At 39.7% G+C, this 18652-nt stretch overlaps 1 protein-coding gene across 3 annotated transcripts in view; it reads right to left on the minus strand.

The window, feature by feature from the left end:
- The window catches only part of ipo8 (importin 8), a 79541-nt gene extending 62336 nt beyond the window's left edge, over nt 1–17205 (minus strand). Inside the window, exons 1-2 of one of the 3 annotated variants that reach the window (XM_056424774.1) lie at nt 16858–17205; nt 9846–9927 (exon numbers count right to left, since the gene is read on the minus strand). In XM_056424774.1, the coding sequence (XP_056280749.1) occupies nt 9846–9927; nt 16858–16941 (166 nt within the window). In that variant the 5' untranslated portion in view covers nt 16942–17205. The remainder of the gene's footprint in view (nt 1–9845; nt 9928–16857) is intronic. The other 2 variants (XM_056424775.1, XM_056424776.1) reach the window with 2 other exon arrangements.
- Nucleotides 17206–18652: the final 1447 nt, after the last annotated feature.

Here is an 18652-nt window from a genome sequence, read left to right on the forward strand (position 1 = left end):
ATGATCGGAGGTCATGCCGGGGGTTTGGGGACCCCTGATGTATACAACTATGCTGGAAATTAACCATGAAGATGAAATATCAGAGGAAATAAACGGCATTAAATACATATGTATCAATAACAGGTATACTGCCATCTAGCGGTATAAAGGTGAACCGTTTACTCTGCGGTGGAAATATAAATATAATAACAGCAACAACTCTGCACAGACACATTACTTTGATTAATCTATATTAGGAACTGTGTTGCATCAAACAATGCAACGATTAAGTGAGAAGGTGATTCTTGCTGTGTACATGAATATTAAACTTCCCGTCGTCACCACTGTCGCTAACATATCCAGGTTTAATTATATATTATTTATATTGACTACATTATATTCTTCTAACATTACCCTGCTATGTGTTTGCATCGTTAAAATATCCCCGTTTAATTATTTATTCTTGATTAATTAATATTCTTCTAACGTTAATACGAATATGTATCACTGGCTTTTATTTTTACTTTCATTTTAAGCACTTCCGTTCTGTCGTTTTTGGTTTCAGACAGCAGAAACGAAATACGGAGGTGGTATTCCGTTTTTGGTTTCAAACGGAAAACGAAAAAACCACGTGATTTTCGTATTCCGTATTTGGAATGAAACGAAAAAACAAACTAACAAAATGTACACGGACCCAACTGGTCCTTGATGGTCCCGTTTGCCCGTTCCACCATGCCATCTGACATAGCATGATAGGGGATGTCCGTGTTTTGTGTATTCCCAAGCGGGAACAGACATCTTTGACAAGATCCGAGTCAAACTGACGGCCCTGTTCAGTATAAAAACTTAAATTGAGGAAGGCTGATGTAATCTTCAAACAAACATTTAACCACAGTGGTTGCTCGTTGATCAGGAAGTGCATACAAGTTGAAGTACTTAGTAAAATAGGGTTGAATTGGGTCAAACCTTCACCACCCTATGTTGTCGTTAAATGTTTGACACAGGGGATGAAGGACAGAAGCAGAGGCATACATTTGAGTGGCTACTTGATGCATATTCTGTATATAATTTAGGGCTGCAACTAACGATTATTTTGATAATCGATTAATCGGTTGATTATTTTATCGATTAATCGATTAAAAAAACAAAAAAACTTTAATTTTCAACCCTTTATTCAAAACAGGGTCCGTACGGTCATGGAAAACCTGGAAAAGTCATGGCATTTTTAAATGACTATTCGCAGGCCTAGAAAAGTAATTGAAAAAAATAAAATCCCAAAATATTTGGAAAAGTAATGCAAATTTGTTGTATTCAAATGTTAATTTACACGGTATATATACGGTATGCTTTGGAATTCTCATTGTTATTTTAAATACTACATCTTCTCACTTTGTCACGTATAGACAGAGTTCTCACAAAATGTTTAATCATGGAAATTTGGTTTAAAGTCATGGAAAGGTCCTGGAGATCCACTGGTCACCATGGTGATGAACCCGTCACAAACAGACTGACAGCTTTCCTCTCCTGAGCAGTGGTCCACATTTGGACCGGCACGCTGAACAATATCAGACGCGTTCAGATTTATTATTTTTTTCACCTGGCCCGCTGCCGTTGAGATTGCAGTGAGACGCGGAAAAAATGTGAAGTGGTGCTCTTCACAATAAAACATATTTGATGGACGTGTCGCGTCTCAGCCAATCAGCGTTCAGATGTCGACAGCGTTTGGGAAGTTAGGTTAGCTTGAATGTTAGTCCGCTACATCTGCTGCTGTCATGCTGCACGGTGTAGCGATACTAACAAAGTACCCGTACGTTAAAAACGATGTGATTTAGCATATTTTTTGTATCGACACTTCATTAAAAGAGCGATCAGAGCGCACGCAATGCTCCGCTCCGTTAAATGTAGTCTGCACGCGCAGCGCACAGAGCGAGTGGCGGTGTGGCTTATCTCCAGTGGCGGGCCGTGGGCCTGGGCCTTCAGTGAGGTCCTACACAGTCCCACCCGAATTAATCCACCTCTTATTACTATCATTATGATGCCATGGCTCTAGACCAGGGCTGCTCAATACGTCGATCGCGACCTACCGGTCGATCGCGCGTATTGGTAGATCGCATGACATTAAAAAATTGGCCCGCCCCGTCATTTTCTATAGCACGTCTTTGTTCATTTATTAAACTAAACAGCCGCCTGATGTTGATCGATCTACACAACAGCATGTCATTTCTCTCGGCTCTCCGTCTCGCGCTGCAGAATGCGCGATCGGGACGGAGAAAAGAAGAAGAAAAAAGTCACTTGCACTAGTTTGTTCACTAAACAGGGCATTGTCGCACCCAAAGCAGATTTCAAGTATATGCTCGACCAAATCGACATCTTCTCCTCCTTCCGCCATTGTGGGTTGAAAAAACAGCTTTATAGTCCGCGAATTAATTCCTTTATCAAATTCAGTTTCCTAGTTCTGAGGTTCTGCATTTACCTGCCCATAGGTCCCGCCTCTCAATATTGGTAATCCAATCAAAAGACATGCACGCCCTCCGCCTGCTTGCTGCTCCTGTGCCGGTTCCGGGGCCTTCTAGAAGGCCTACAGGAGCCAACTATAAAGCTGATTGGTTGACACAACATTGTCATTCCCATTCACTTGAAGCTACCAGCGCCCGCAATGTTGATTCTGAAGGCCTAAGGGCAGATTTTAGCCCCCTGGCAACACACGATGACTGAATATGATTGGATAAAAGATCTAACATAAAGACCAGCCCTCCAAATCTCAACCTGGCGCTGGCAGCAGCGCAACCAAGAGGAACGCTATGAAATTAAGAGAATAACTCTTACTCTGGGAAATAATTGAATACATATTTGTGGGGAAATATATTTAGAAAAAAATATATATTCTGATGATGTTTAGGCCAGCAGAGAAGGCCTTGCTGACCCTGACGGCCCGCCACTGCTTATCTCCGTTGCCTTTCTCCGTGGAAAAATATGTTCCGCTATCCGCCACGGAATAAATAACCACGTTTTCTACGTTATACTCTTGTGGAAATGCCACACACGTCGTGACATGTAGCGCCCTGGTGTGTGGGTTCATGACGTCACCCGGAGGCGCACTTAGCTCCGTGAACGTCTCCGACTACGTGAATGACTTCCGCATCCAGCGCCACGTGAGCAGCAGCAGCCAATTAGATTCATCAACAGAGGAGCAGCTCAGCGCTGATTGGCTCTCACAACGCAGCGTTCCGTCTCTCACTCAGCTCTGGTTTCTCCTGCGCCGCTCTTCGCTCAACTCAACTTTGTTTATACTCCGTGACTTATTGAGGGCCGTAATAATCGCGCGACACAACGAATCGATAATGAAATTCGTTGCCAACTATTTTAATAATGGATTTTTATCGATTCGTTGTTGCAGCCCTAATATAATTCCATATATTGATTGCTCCTTGCAAGAATAAATTACCCGATTAATGATTTCACAATTGGTGTCGAGGAGAATTCTTCTAACATAACTGGGTTCTACGAGCCAGAGACCGTGCAACCCCCCTGCACGGTGTCAGGTCATTTCAGGTAATAAATAAGAATACAAATAAATTTAGTTCGAGGCTAAATAAAGGAAGTTTAGTTCGAGGCTAAATAAAGGTTGTGATAAATTTAGTTTGAGGCTAAATATAAATTTTGTTAGAGGATGAATAAATATATAATATATATAAGTTCTAAACATAAAAATTAACCATACAATAAAAACTAGTTAGAATTGGGATCTACATGTAGTAAAAATAGGGACGTAAATACAAACAACTAGATCTGTGTAGGCGGGCAGGGATTACCGAAGTCGACAAGCATCTCTTTTTGTCTGCCCACCTCTGTGATCGTTTATTCACATTCTCAGAAACATTTCTCCTGGGAAAATGAAAGGAGAAAAAAAGGAAAACTGTGAAATGTGAAAATGAAAGAACAAATAACTTGTATCCACAGTCAGACGTAGTCAGCCCGCCGCCACAACCACAGCCTGGTCCAGAACCTATCACTACTCATCAACCTCAACAAAATTTGCACAGCTGTTATCTCTCCTCCGCCGAACTCATCACACTCCTGCCCGTGCCTCAGGCCCATCCAGATCAGGCCTCGCCATCAGTCCAGAGACTCCAGACACTCAGTGTGGTTACATGCAATCGAATTATTGGCTTAGTCGGACTGAAATCGAATTATCCGTTTCATGTAAACACCTTAGTCGGACTATGTGCGGTCCGACTTCGGTCCGATTAACACCCCTGGATAGCTCGGTCCGATCCAGTTGATAATTCGACTCTCGCGGCATGTAACTCTGAATTCGATTCGGAACTGGACTTTGCGTCTTTGCGCATGCTCGAGATCCCGCCGCCCTCCTCCCTCCCTCCCATGTCGTGACCCGGAAGTCGAAAGAGACGATAAATTAAATTCTCCGTGTACCTTCGGCGACGGCGTCTTCTCTCCGTTATCAACTCAGCCAATAGCGCCATTTGCATTCGCTGTACTCCTATTAACACCATGGAAGAATAGTAGAGGGATGTAGCTTCGCCTCGCTCTTTGTTTGCCATCTTTCTCGAAATGTTGTTGTTGGTGGTGGTGAAGAGGTCAAGCGGAAATGGCTGTATCACCACGAGTTGTAATGAAAACAGCGCCACCTATCATATCGGATATGACATGCTTTCGGCCAATGATTCGAATTACTCACTGCCATGTATATTGGGATAACAGCAGATCCCCCAAAAGATAGCATAGTCTGACTAAAGCAAGATTCGAATTATACCATCATGTAAACGCACTGACTGGCCTGACGAGCCCGCACACACCAGAACAGGTAATATGTATGGCATATCATACGACTTAATACAAAATTGAATAAGTGTTGATAATTTTCTTTCAACAACAAATTTAACTACAGATTATCAAAAAACACCAAGTAGGCTGGCAAACGTGTGCAGAACCAAAAGCATATGTTTCACATGTAGCAAAGGTGATACAGAGCAATAAGCATACAGGACTGTCTCAGAAAATTAGAATATTGTGATAAAGTTCTTTATTTTCTGTAATGCAATTAAAAAAACAAAAATTTCATGCATTCTGGATTCATTACAAATCAACTGAAATATTGCAAGCCTTTTATTCTTTTAATATTGCTGATTATGGTTTACAGCTTAAGAAAACTCTAAAATCCTATCTCATAAAATTTTAATATTTCCTCAGACCAAGTAAAAAAAAAGATTTATAACAGCTGAGTGTTTGTCAAGGCTCAGGAAACCCTTGCAGGTGTTTCGAGTTAATTAGACAATTCAAGTGATTTGTTTAATACCCTACTAGTATACTTTTTCATGATATTCTAATATTTAGAGATAGGATATTTGAGTTTTCTTAAGCTGTAAGCCATAATCAGCAATAAATCAGAATAAAAGGCTTGCAATATTTCAGTTGATTTGTAATGAATCCAGAATGCATGACATTTTTGTTTTTTTAATTGCATTACAGAAAATAAAGAACTTCATCACAATATTCTAATTTTCTGAGACAGTCCTGTATATCAAAAATACAATATCAAACAAATTTCAATATTAGATAAAGATAAAGTATGTACCCCACACTGGTGTTGGGAATCAAGCTTTTCATGAAAAATTCCTTCTCACATTGCTCCTTCACATTGAGGCTGTTTCACAATCCAAAAGAATGAGGTAATGTATCTGCTGACACTGAAGCCTATTTATGGGGCAACCTGATGGATCTATCCCCAAATGGTCTACCCTAAAATGGAGATCTTGAGCCGCAGATTGCCAACGGCATTCACAAATGCTCGCCGACCATTTCTGGTCCAAATTTATTAGGTAATACCTCTCTGACTTGCAGACCAGGCATATTACTAGGCTATTATTCCTCTTTGGTTGACCTGTTAAAGGCAGTTGTCAAGTTGTAACCACAAGGTTCGCGGTTCGTCCCTAGGCTAGGGTCCTCTTGTCAAAGTGAGAAAATTAACAATAAGTTTCTCCCTGTGTGTAATACAGCCCAATGTTCACAAATTTCTTAGAATGGGTTAAATGCAGATGTCAATTTTCATGTATGTATGACTAATATAATTACGTTTATATTAGCCACGTGTCTAATTGGACAAGTTATCAAAATTCACAGCAGCTGATATACCCAAATTGGAACACCTAGCCTAGTGGTGCTAATTTAAAAACAAATTTATAATTTGATTGCAAATTTTACCAGGTTAACATAGACATTCTAACCCTGCTAATTAAGTCACAGTGAATATATTTGTATGTGACAATGTACATCTTCAGAAAGAATTGAAAGGCGGACGAAGATACCTTTTTTTATGTTTTCTTAAGACTATGAAGCAGGAAAGTATAGAAAATATACCATATCTGTAAATGTACTGTTTTCCAATTTAATGACGTTCAACTATACCGACTGATTTACAAATATTTAATAAATAAAAGTTCTGAACCTTTATCAGCATTACTTTCTGTTTTGTGAACTAGAACCTTTCTATAGAATTATTCTTCAAATTCCCTACTGCTGTAAAGATTGTAAAGCCCTCAAATTTTTAGAGTTTAGGATACACTGAGCACCTATCTCCTCTTCTCTCTCTACTCATGGATATATTTTCATCTCTCCATTGCACATTATTAACTCAGCTTCCTCCCCAGAGTCTCTGTGACTTCACGTCTCATAGGGTCCATTGGACCTTGCTGGGTCTGATGCCATGGCGCTGCTGATGTGCCCTGCCCACTCCTCCTCTCTACCTCCATCTGCCTGACGGATTGTGGAGGTCTGGATCGTTGTCCATGCCTCCTATGAACAGTGCAGTGGTCACCAACCTTTTTAAACGCCCAAGATCCCTGAGCTCTGCCTTCATGACAGGCAAGATCTACCTATTGAGGCGTTGAGAGAAAACGACTGTCCAGACTACTACTGGACTTACAACTTGAGGCTTTTTATTTGGCCTAATTGTAATTGAATGAAATGAAAACACTTTGGTCCAGCTTTCAAATTGATGTGACCAGGAACACAGAATTTAAGTGAAATATAAAAAAGTTAATTATTTGTTAACGGTGCACACTATGAACAAGAAAAAAGACATTTGCAATGAGCAGCTGGATAAATTACCAGTATAAATGTTGTATTTATCAACTGACATTACAACACAACAAAGACAACATTATCAGTCAGTGCAACTCATGTAAGTTCAGCTCTGTGTCATCACAATGCCATCAAGTCATGTGACTCCAGTCAGTGTGATGGCTGTGACTGAACTCTGTCTGTGAGCTTGTAGTTGGGCTCATAAGCACAGACAGCCAGTCTGAGGCAGTCTGTGAGCTGTCTGTCAGTAATCCGGCTCCTGGTTTTTGATTTGGTGATTTTCTCAACTCCACTGACGAGTTTGTCGGGACAAATTTGGTATTCATGTAAGTTTACTCATCTGGGATTTGTTCTGAACTCAGAACGTTGGTGAATACATTCACATCATATCTACAGACACCCTCAGATTTAAATAATTATAATTAGAATACATATGAGAATCCCCATTTGTGACTCATGCATCTGTCCTTTTTCAAATAATACAATAAAGTAAACCAGATTGCTCCATCAGACAAGAAAAAAAGCTCAATGTTGAGCTTTTGTTTTGAAGGGCAACAGCAGAAAAGCCGAACTCACCGGAGGTAAGACCTGGCAAGTCGCCAAGTATCTCGGCCGTCACGTAACGTCGACATTCACACTAGGATATATATATCTAAGAATATTTATTTATTAATTACTTAGTTTTATGTCCGTGTACTTTGAACTTGTATGTGAAGTTATCAGTAAAGGTCTTTCTGCACTTCCCCCTGCGCCCCACCTGTAGTACTACATTCCCCTCTTTCGGGGAGCACAACTGAGAGCACGGCTGTGTAAGAAAACCCATTTTCAGGCGGAGATCTTTTCTGACGTCGATCTTCAGCAGTCAGGAAGAAATCATTTCGGAAGACACTTCAGAAAATGTTCGAGAATGAGGAACAATGTGTTTCTGAATTTATTTTCATTTATTTTGGAGAGCGACAGGGAACGTCTCTGAGATGGACCGGTCGATCGCCATCGACGGGTTGGCGACCACTGCTGTAATACTTCCTGCTGTACACATGACATCCATTTAGGGCTGCAACTAACGATTATTTTGATAATCGATTAATCGGTTGATTATTTTGTCGATTAATCGGATAAAAAAACAAAATAATTGTAACCCTTTATTCAAAACAGGGTCCGTACGGTCATGGAAAACCTGGAAACGTCATGGAATTTTTAAATGGCTATTAGCAGGCCTAGAAAAGTAATTAAAAATAATAAAATTCCAAAATAATTGGAAAAGTAATGCAAATGTGTTATATTCAAATGTTAATTTACACAGAATATGCTTTGGAATTCTCATTGTTAGTTTAAATACTACATCTTCTCACTTTGTCATGTATAGACAGAGTTTTCACAAAATGTTTAATCATGGAAATTTGGTTTAAAGTCATGGAAAGGTCCTGGAGACCCACTGGTCAGCATGTGGATGAACCCTGTTCACTGGTCACCATGGTGATGAACCATCACAAACAGACTGACAGCGCTTTACTCTCCTGAGTTGGCTATTTATGGATTAAACGCCTCATACGGTGAGGGGCGGGGCTTATCTCTGTTACCTTTCTCTGTGGAAAAATATTTTCCGCCATACGCCACTGAATAAATAACCATGTTTTCTACGTTATACTCTTGTGGAAATGCCACACACGTCGTGACATGTAGCGCCCTGGTGTCTGGGTTCATAACGTCACCCGTAGGCGCACTGAGCTCCGTGAATGTCTCCGACGACGTGAAGGACTTCCGCTTCCAGCGCCACGTGAGCAGCAGCAGCCAATTAGATTCATCAACAGCGGAGCAGCTCAGCGCTGATTGGCTCTCACAACGCAGCGTTCCGTCTGTGCTCTCTCTCCGCTCCGCTCTGGTTTCTCCTGCGCGGCTTTGCTCTCAACTCAACTTTGTTTATACTCCGCGACTTATTGAGCGCCGTAATAATCGCGCAACACAACGAATCGATAATGAAATTCGTTGCCAACTATTTTAATAATCGATTTTTATCGATTCGTTGTTGCAGCCCTACTTCCATTGCTTCTGTCCATCCGTGGAGAGGGACCCTCTGTTGCTCTCCTGAATGTTTCTTCCCTTTTTTTCCCATAAAAGGTTTTTTTCTATTTCTTGGGAGATTTTCCTGATCCGATGTGAGGTCCTGGGACAGGGATGTCGTATGTGTACGGACTGTAAAGCCCCCGTATATATATGATATGTTGATTTATTTAGGCTGACATATTCTTCATGACTCAGCCAGGTTTCAGTAAGACGCAATAAATCAATGTGATTGTCTGATATTAAATCATTTACTAATACAGCTTTAGATGACAAAGCCTTCGTCCGAGTTTCTCATATTTTTCAATTGTTTTGTTGCACTGCTGAAATAGTAGCGTTAACTTTCATGAGGTTATTTTGGATGACTCCTCCTCTGGTTATTTTTTATTTAATTAATTTAAGTTTAGGTGGCCATGGGAGAGACACAGTCTCTATAGAGTTATGGGGGGGACTCGGTGAGACAGGTGTGAGACTACTCCGTTTCTGCTTTCTTACATGAACCTTGCGTTGTCACAGATATGGCTGTCCATTAATCAACTTGGTCATGTTCACAGAAATGAAACGCGCTCCATCCAAAGTTGGATGAATGACATCTCTCTACAGAATAGAGATGGAAACCGTCTAACAATGTTTAAGTACCATGACCAAATAATGAATAGTCCACAAAACAACAGCAGAGTTTCATGCACAGTTGAGAGTCTTACCAGCCTGGCGAACAGGAAACGCCACCTGCTCCGACATAATGATCTGAAGCAGGGTCGGGGCAAAATTGATGATCTTGTACGACTGAAACACACAGAGAACAGATAGTTTGACATTTTGTTCAGATTAAAAAGGCAGTCATTAAAACAAGAGGTGGCTTTGGCTCATGGGAAGAGCAGGTCGTCCACAAATCAAATCATGTCCGATGCCCTGCTCCTTCTAAAACAAATCTCAAGAACTGCCTTTTTTCATCTACGCAACATTAAAAATATTAGACACATCTGGTCTCAAAGTGATACAGAAAAAATGGTTCACGTGTTTGTTACTTCACAAAAACAAAAAAAAGAGATCACTAACGCTTCAGATCTATGGATGAGGCACAGAGGTTTGTGGAGGAGGGGAAGAAAGTCCAAATATAATGGAGAAATGCTATGTAATCTGGAATTAAGTGGACAGTTTATACTCACGGTGGTTATGCTGCTGAAGTAACCCACAAAGAAAGTTAAAAGACACAAACTATTCAGGTGCAGGTTGGCCGCATTTGTTAAGTATGCACTTTTTTTCTTTTCTTTTGTTCTCTCCATGTTGAAACTCAGTGGAACAAGTTGGTGTGCTTGTGTATATTACTATGTTCTAGGAAAGGAATCCACTGTTATATTAGATATCATATTGTGACTACACTGATTGCTCAAGCTTGATTAAGACTGGGAAGAAATTTCAAGTTTGCGGAGAGTTGCTATACCTGAAAACTGCTTTTTAATATAGTTATAGGGAGTCTGGCAAGCTCTATTTTAACCTGCTAGAGTTTCTTTAGATGTTAGGAAAAGAGGGAAGTGAGCAGGTCTCACATGTGCCCTTTCAATATGTTCAAGTTTCAGTTTTTGTTCTTAAGTTTGTTTTTGTCATTCAGTGTTCTTAAATGTTATGTTCTGCTCCAGACCACCGGAATTAAATATTTGAACTAAGTCAGCAAAAGTCAGTCAAAACATTCCCAGAGCGCCTTCAGGAGGCCTCTAAAAGGACAGCATCTCTCTGTGACAAAGAACGAAGAAGAAAATGTCAGGGATAAATAGCATCAAACTTTGTACATCCAATGTAAAGCGGAAAAAATATTAAGCCTTCTAAAAAAAGACAATATACAAATAGCTTTCTTACCATAAATCCATTAGTGGATAAGGAGCACATGAAACTTGGTATGCCAGGTTTACTACTACTACTACTACTACTCATCATCTTCCTCCAATAGCAGAGAAGTCTCTATCTTAATACACAAGGCCACCCCATTTGTACTTGGTACATGTAAAAGCAACTCTGAGGACGGATACATATTTGTATAATATTTACTCACCAAATTCGCCAACTCCGTCATTTTGGACTACAATAGCAGCAGAAATAGAGTAGCACAGATCTCCCATCTAAATTCTAGGTGTTGACTTTAATTGTTGCCTTGATAACAAATTAGACACGTCCCCAGCAGACAAATAGAAGAACGAGTGCAGGTGAAACTAGGTAAAATGCTGAACTAGGTAAAATGCTAGAGGATATAAATTTGAGAGCTGTATGGAGGAACCTGAACGCATCAGTAAAAGACTTTACATTGTACTCTAATCCACATAACTCCTACTCACGCATAGATTACATGTTTGCGCATGACATGAGTGGATAAAAAACTTAATTTCTCTGGGAATCTGCAAAAGCCTATATGAGAGGATTTACTATCTCGTATGTCACACCGGAAAAAAACTCTACCAAAACAAATCTCATTAAAGTACAAAGTACCAGAGCGGCACTAAATTCAATACTGAACGAGAAAGCATCTCAATCCTTCGTCTATCAAAAGCAACGACTGTATGAATATGGAAACAAAGCTAGTAAATATTTGGCCTGCCTGCTTCAACAGAAGGGAATCAGAGATCAGGAGGGAAAAGACATTTCAATAAGAAACATATCAACTCTGTTTTGTTTCAGTTTACAAATCATTATACAAAACTGATAATAACTGCACTAAACTGAAACTATGTTTAAAATTAAATTACCTACACTAACACTAACCAAGCCCAGATGGGTTCCCAGCGGAGTGGCTTAAAGCCTTAAAAACAAGTTCACTCCTCATCTCATCAGAAATCAGAATTACACCTTTAACACAACTCACCACTTTTGGTCTTTTGTCATCTGATGTACTGTCCATTCATATGGGCAGTGGCTGCTAAGAAGGACATACATAAACTACAAATGGTTCAAAACAGAGCTGCCAGATTAGCACTCCAGTGTTCAATTAGAACTAATACTGCATATACAGGACTGTCTCAGAAAATTAGAATATTGTGATAAAGTTCTTTATTTTCTGTAATGCAATTAAAAAAACAAAAATGTCATGCATTCTGGATTCATTACAAATCAACTGAAATATTGCAAGCCTTTTATTCTTTTAATATTGCTGATTATGGTTTACAGCTTAAGAAAACTCTAAAATCCTATCTCATAAAATTTGAATATTTCCTCAGACCAAGTAAAAAAAAAGATTTATAACAGCAAAACAAAATCAAACATTTGAAAATGTGTTTCCAGGTGTTTCGAGTTAATTAGACGATTCAAGTGATTTGTTTAATACCCTACTAGTATACTTTTTCATGATATTCTAATATTTAGAGATAGGATATTTGAGTTTTCTTAAGCTGTAAGCCATAATCAGCAATATTAAAAGAATAAAAGGCTTGCAATATTTCAGTTGATTTGTAATGAATCCAGAATGCATGACATTTGTTTTTTTAATTGCATTACAGAAAATAAAGAACTTTATCACAATATTCTAATTTTCTGAGACAGTCCTGTATGCACTCTCGCCTGTCATGGTTCTCAGTTGAAACTCAACTTCACTTTTGTCTTCTCATGTTTTTCAGGAAAGTAGTATTTAATCAGACACCAGTATATTTCTTCAATCAGTTACAATACACATTTAACAGACATAACCATAACACAAGGAATGCTAGTTTAGGTCAATTGATACCGCCAACCCCAAGAACTAACCTCCTCAAACATACTGTTATCTATCGTGCAATTACCGCTTGGAACTTACTACCTCCTCGTTTAACTCACATGAGTAATAATTTGTCATTCAAAAAACAATTAAAGGCGCACCTAAGAACATTCACCACTTGACGTATTCTATTGCTTTTTAGTCATCTGATTTTCTTTTTCTTTGTATGAATTAAGTTGAATTGCATAACATATACTGTATCTTATCCTTCGACTGTACTGTGCATCTGACTGCACTATTTCTTTTACTTTGTTGTACTATTTTTAACTGTTGGTTTCACGATATGTTTTTGTATGTATTGTATTTTGTCCTTTCTGTGGACCCCAGGAAGATTAGCGGTTCCTAAGGTGTCAGCTCATGGGGATCCAATAAATAAACAAACTTACCTGAAACAATGTCGCTAGCCAACATTAGCTTAATTTTGAAAAAAAGCAAGGACCCCAGAGATAATAATGTACAAGGCCTGGCAGTGTCTCTGGACTCCTTAAAAGCATCTGACAGGGTTGAATGGCCCTTTCTTTTCTATACTATGGAAATTTCTTAAATTAGGTAAACAATTCATTGACTGGGTGAAACTGCTGTATTTCTCCCCGAAAGCGGCCATTAATATCAACTCCTACTGCTCAGATCTGTTCCGATTAGAGCGTGCACACGTGAGCAATGCCCGCTGAGCCCTCTTTTGTTTGCATTGGCTATTGAGCCCTTAGCTGAGCTCATCAGACCAACACCAAAGATAGGACTAATAACTTTATTATTTAAATTCTTAAATGTAAATGTATTTGTCCTGCCTTTCTATTTTATTTTATTGTATTGTATATATGTAAACATATTTGCTGCTTCTTCACAAAATTTCCCCCTGGGGATGAATGAAGTAATATCTTATCTTATCTTGAGGCTTTAATGTCATTGGTACAGTAAAAACACATGTCTCTATGCGGATGAACCTCATGGCGATAGACACAACCATCCTCTGTCTACTTGAATGTTTAGAACAGTTTGGGCACAGCTCAGGTTTTTTAAAATAATCTGTCTAAAATCGAGGCCATGCCTATTGGCACTTTGGCAGGCTCTACGCCAACTAGTGGATTCCATTTTCACTGTTTACTCAGGGAGATAATGTACCTTGGTATTAGATTTGCCCCCTTCCTTAGAAAACATGTTAAACTCAAAACCAATCACAAAATGCATCAGGGAAAACTTGAATAGGTGGGTAACGCTACCAGCTTCCTGGCTGGGCAGGATAAGCATGCTCAAAATTAATATACTGCATAGGTTTCTGTAACCCCTACAGATGCTGCCAAACTCAATACCCAACAGCTTCTTCATTGACTTGGGTAACATTTTCACACAATTCATCTAAAAAAAAAAATAGGTAAACTACAGAAAAGCAAGCAACAATGGGACTGAGAGTCCTTTACATAAAGTACTGGGCAGAACAAATAGGTTACACATACGAGTGGGTGAATCCTAAGGCTACAAATGTATGGATTAACATGGAGTCGACAAATTGTGGCTAACTCACTTTAAAGAACTGTCCCTTCGTAAACTAGCAAATGGAAAAGCTGAAAATAAGTTTATTGTACGGAATACATTAAACACCTGGAACACGATCATGGTCTACTTTAGATTTTAAAATATTTGTTGACTTTTGGAAGAGCAAATTGTCTGAAGAGCAAATTGTCTCTCCATCAATCCCATTTATTTAGCTATCTAAAAATAAGACATTAAATTCCCAAAACCTTACGATTCATCTCTCATGTGTATGAAACCTTCGGCCTAAATCTTAATTACTCCATTGACCATATCTGCAAACAGCGGCAAATTGACATGTAGTGTCAGATAGAGAAAAATGTATGGACATCAATTATGGAAAACACACTTAACATCTTGAGCTGGCGCACAGATAGAGAAAGACAATTCAAAATAAACATAGACTGCATTGTACACCACTGCTGAGGGGCAGGCTTGGCCTAGGTACCCTTACATGTAGTAAATGTAACTCTGAAGTTGGTACTTGTATAAACATGTTTTGGAAATGTTCAAAGATTCAAACATTCTGGAGAGAAGTAAAGGATCAGGTGGTTTCTTTGATCGGACATGACCTGGAGCTTTCACATCCTCAATGTGTTCTGGCAGCTAAAGTGAGCAGTGCAAGGAGTATCAACAACGCTAAAATGATTGAAATACTATTGTTTATTGAACGAAAGACGATTTTTAAATTCTGGATTTATTCTATGGATGATTTTGGAAGATCTCCCTCTGGAAAAGTTGTTCCTCCATAACATTGTCAAGGGATTTGTCAAGATATGGAAATTGGTCTTACGTTGCGTTCACACCAAAAGCATTGCGAATGGTTCGCCCGTGTAGATCCCATGCAAAGTCAACGTACAAATGCGAGTGGTTGCGATACACACACATTTTTTTGCCGGGCGCCGCTTGTGACACGAATTGGCCGTTGAGAATATTTGTCGAGTTGAGACACTTTGCCGTCGGTGAATCTAACTGGCTGTTGCTCCTCTAGTGGCGCTGGAAGCGGAAGTCATTCAGACGAAGTGAAAGTCACTGAGCTGTTTGAGCCTACGGGTGATGTTATAAACCCAAACAAGAGAGCGTTAGATGTTCCGACATTTGTGGGAGGTCCACAACAAGTATAAAGCAGAACTAGTAGTTAGTTCTTCCATGGTGGACGGAGGAAATGACAACTGTTTTTATGAAGACAAGCAATAAAGATAGGCCCCGCACCTTGCGAATATTCGCAACGCTTTTGAGGCTTTAGAGTTGGTGAACCCCTCCGGGCTGGGCTTTGCCCTGCCAGATTAAAAACACTGGTACCGATGCTGACCTAATCTGTTAATATAACCAAGATGTACTTATGTCAGACTGGTGATGTGCAAATATGATATTTGCTGTGTTTTGATTTTTTCTGGTCTATTTTTTTATTGTTATTTAGCCTTTTCTTCCGTTATGTATTGTATCCTTAAAGTCTTGTCTTGTTAATTTGTAAAAATATTTTTTTTTAAATAAATTTCATTTTTTTTATTTTATGTCTGGAGCCATGAAATATATAATAATAATAAACACTATTTACTGGAAAAAAGAAGAAAGAAAAAAAGAACAAAAAATGTTTAAAAAATATGAGAAGCTGAATCCAACAAAGTCGAGTCTGGGAAGGAAGAAACCAAACTGGTCATCCTCAAATGCTGAGGTAACACATTTGATAGATTACTAACAGACTGCAAACAATACAATGCATGGCTAATGTTATCATGGCGTGCATGTAGATATGAACAGTAAGGTAAAAAGTTTTAAGTTTATAAAGATTAAGTGTTACTGAATTTGGTGTAATTAAATTTCATTATTTGCAGCAATAACAAACATATCAATTATATATATGATATAAATAAATGATATATATATATAGATATAAATGATATATATAAATATAAATGATATATATATTATATATGATACATAAATGATATATCATATATAATATATACATTTCTGAATGATTATGAGTGAACAGTTTCTACCACATCGTGCAGGTCTATTATAGACTATGATACTGTACATTTTAATTATAAAAATATCACTTTTTAATCTTCAATTATTAAGGAGCCATGATCATTGTATTTAGCCTATTCTGATCATTTGTTATATTTAATGGAGACCTAACTTAACAAGAGCAGCTGCAGCGCTCTAAAATAATGTTTGAGTGAACTCGGGTGTTGAAAGTTTGAAGAGCCTGGTAGTTCAGATGTGCCCATCTGTTGTTCCGGGATGGGGAATACTTGTGTTAAACTACCAGTCACAGGCCTGCTATCAACTCCCAAACCAGGGTTGACGATTCACCGGACCGAAACCGAGCTCAATCACAAACACCGGTAGCATGTGTTGGTGATGCCTCTCCAATGCAAAGCCCCCCTCTGAAAAGAACAAACGAAACAAAGCCCAGCCAGCTACTTCAGCTCACACACCTGATTCAGCTCATTCTCCGCTGCGATCCTCAAACTAGGCTCGATCGTCCCTTTCAGAGCCTGGATTATCCGGTTGGGATCCATATGTGATCAATTCCACGGTTCCTTTTAGCGTTTTTTATTATCACACATGTGCCGTCGGACTTGCGTCTCCTCCCTCACATTCAGCCCAGCATTACTAATCTGCAACTGTGGCACAAACACCATCAAATCTCCGCGTTACATATATACAAGTCCCGGGCACAACTTTCAAAAAAATAATTCAGAACACATGTCTTTAGAACGGCGGCAGCGCGTTCATCCTGAAGGCAGACTCGTTTTCCATTTACTAATGCTAGCTTGACAGAGTACGGTGGCCTTGCCCCGTTTTAACGACAACAAGCTATCTGTGCACGTAAAGCAACGTCAACAGACGATTTACGGGTTTCCTCCTTTTCTGTCAACAGCGAGGTCGACAAAGCGGCACGCTGTGCGCTGCTGACCCCTGGTGTGTCGGCGCTGTTATTGCAGGTGTCCATGGATCGTACCCTCGTCCTGGGTTCTGCTGCCAGAAACGAGCTAAGAATGATACAGCTGGACTTTGTCTTTTCTATTTACATGAACCAGCTCTGGCAAAACAAGTTACGTGATCACAAATTCCTGCTATGGAGAGTATATCGATGGAGAAGTTTTCGAAATTAAATAGACATGAAGAGGATACCTCTCCAGGATGGACAGAAACAAGAGATGTTATGTGTACAAAAGAACAGTGTTATTGTTACAACACATTCAATGAATATGACAAATTTATGAATAATTAATAGGAGGCATGGACCACAATCCATGAAACAGAAGATGAATCAGCAGGGCCATGGCAGGCCCATCAGGCAGGAGACATCACGAAAGAGGCCAGACCAATGAGGTCAGCATTTGAGGCAGGAGGCACAGAGGAGGCAGGGCAATTGGGAAGGAGGCCAGGTCTAGGCCAGAGGATGGATGCATGAAGTAGGGGCAAGGACGCAGGACCAGCTTCCGACACAGCCAGGTCCAATGGACACTGAGACTTGAAGTCACGACTCCGGGGAGGGTGTAGAGTTAGTAATGTGCAATGGAGATTTTAATTCATCCATAAGGAAAGAGAAGATAGGAGCTCAGTGTATCCTAAAAACATCCCCAAGCCTATAGCAGCACATGTAGGTTGGACCAGGGCAAACCTAATTCAGCACTAACTTTTAGCGCTGTTAAAGAGGAAAGTATTAAGTCTACTCTTAAATGAGGTGACTGTCTGCCTGCTGGACTGAAAGTGGAAGCTGGTTCCATAAAAGGGGCTTGATAACTGAAGGCTCTGGCTCCCATCTTACTTTAAGACTCTAGGAACAAGTAGCCCCACTTCTACAAGCTCCCTCCTGATGTCCGAGCTCCGTACCCCATCTCTAAGACTGAGCCCGGCCACCCTACGGAGGAAACTCTTCTCGTCAGATTGTATTTACAACCTTGTTCTTTCGGTCACAACCCAAAGTTCGAGACCATAGGTGAGGGTTGACCGACGAGTACATTTGAGAGCTTTGCCTTTCGGCTCAGCTCTCAATAATCCACCGGTTTCCGGCAGAGCACCATGGCCTTAGATTTTGGGGCACCAACTCATCCCTGCCACTTCACTTGGCTGCAAAACAATCAAATGCAATAAATTATCAGGAGGTAGTTTTATTTAAAAACTGGGTTAAGACTGATTAGATATTCCTATATTAGTCCCACAGTGGGGACATATCAGGATCACAGCATGTTGAGAAATGATCCGTCTTCTAATTTGGACTTT

Source organism: Pseudoliparis swirei, chromosome 10 (assembly GCF_029220125.1).
Source record: "Pseudoliparis swirei isolate HS2019 ecotype Mariana Trench chromosome 10, NWPU_hadal_v1, whole genome shotgun sequence".
In the NCBI taxonomy this organism is placed as follows: domain Eukaryota; kingdom Metazoa; phylum Chordata; class Actinopteri; order Perciformes; family Liparidae; genus Pseudoliparis; species Pseudoliparis swirei.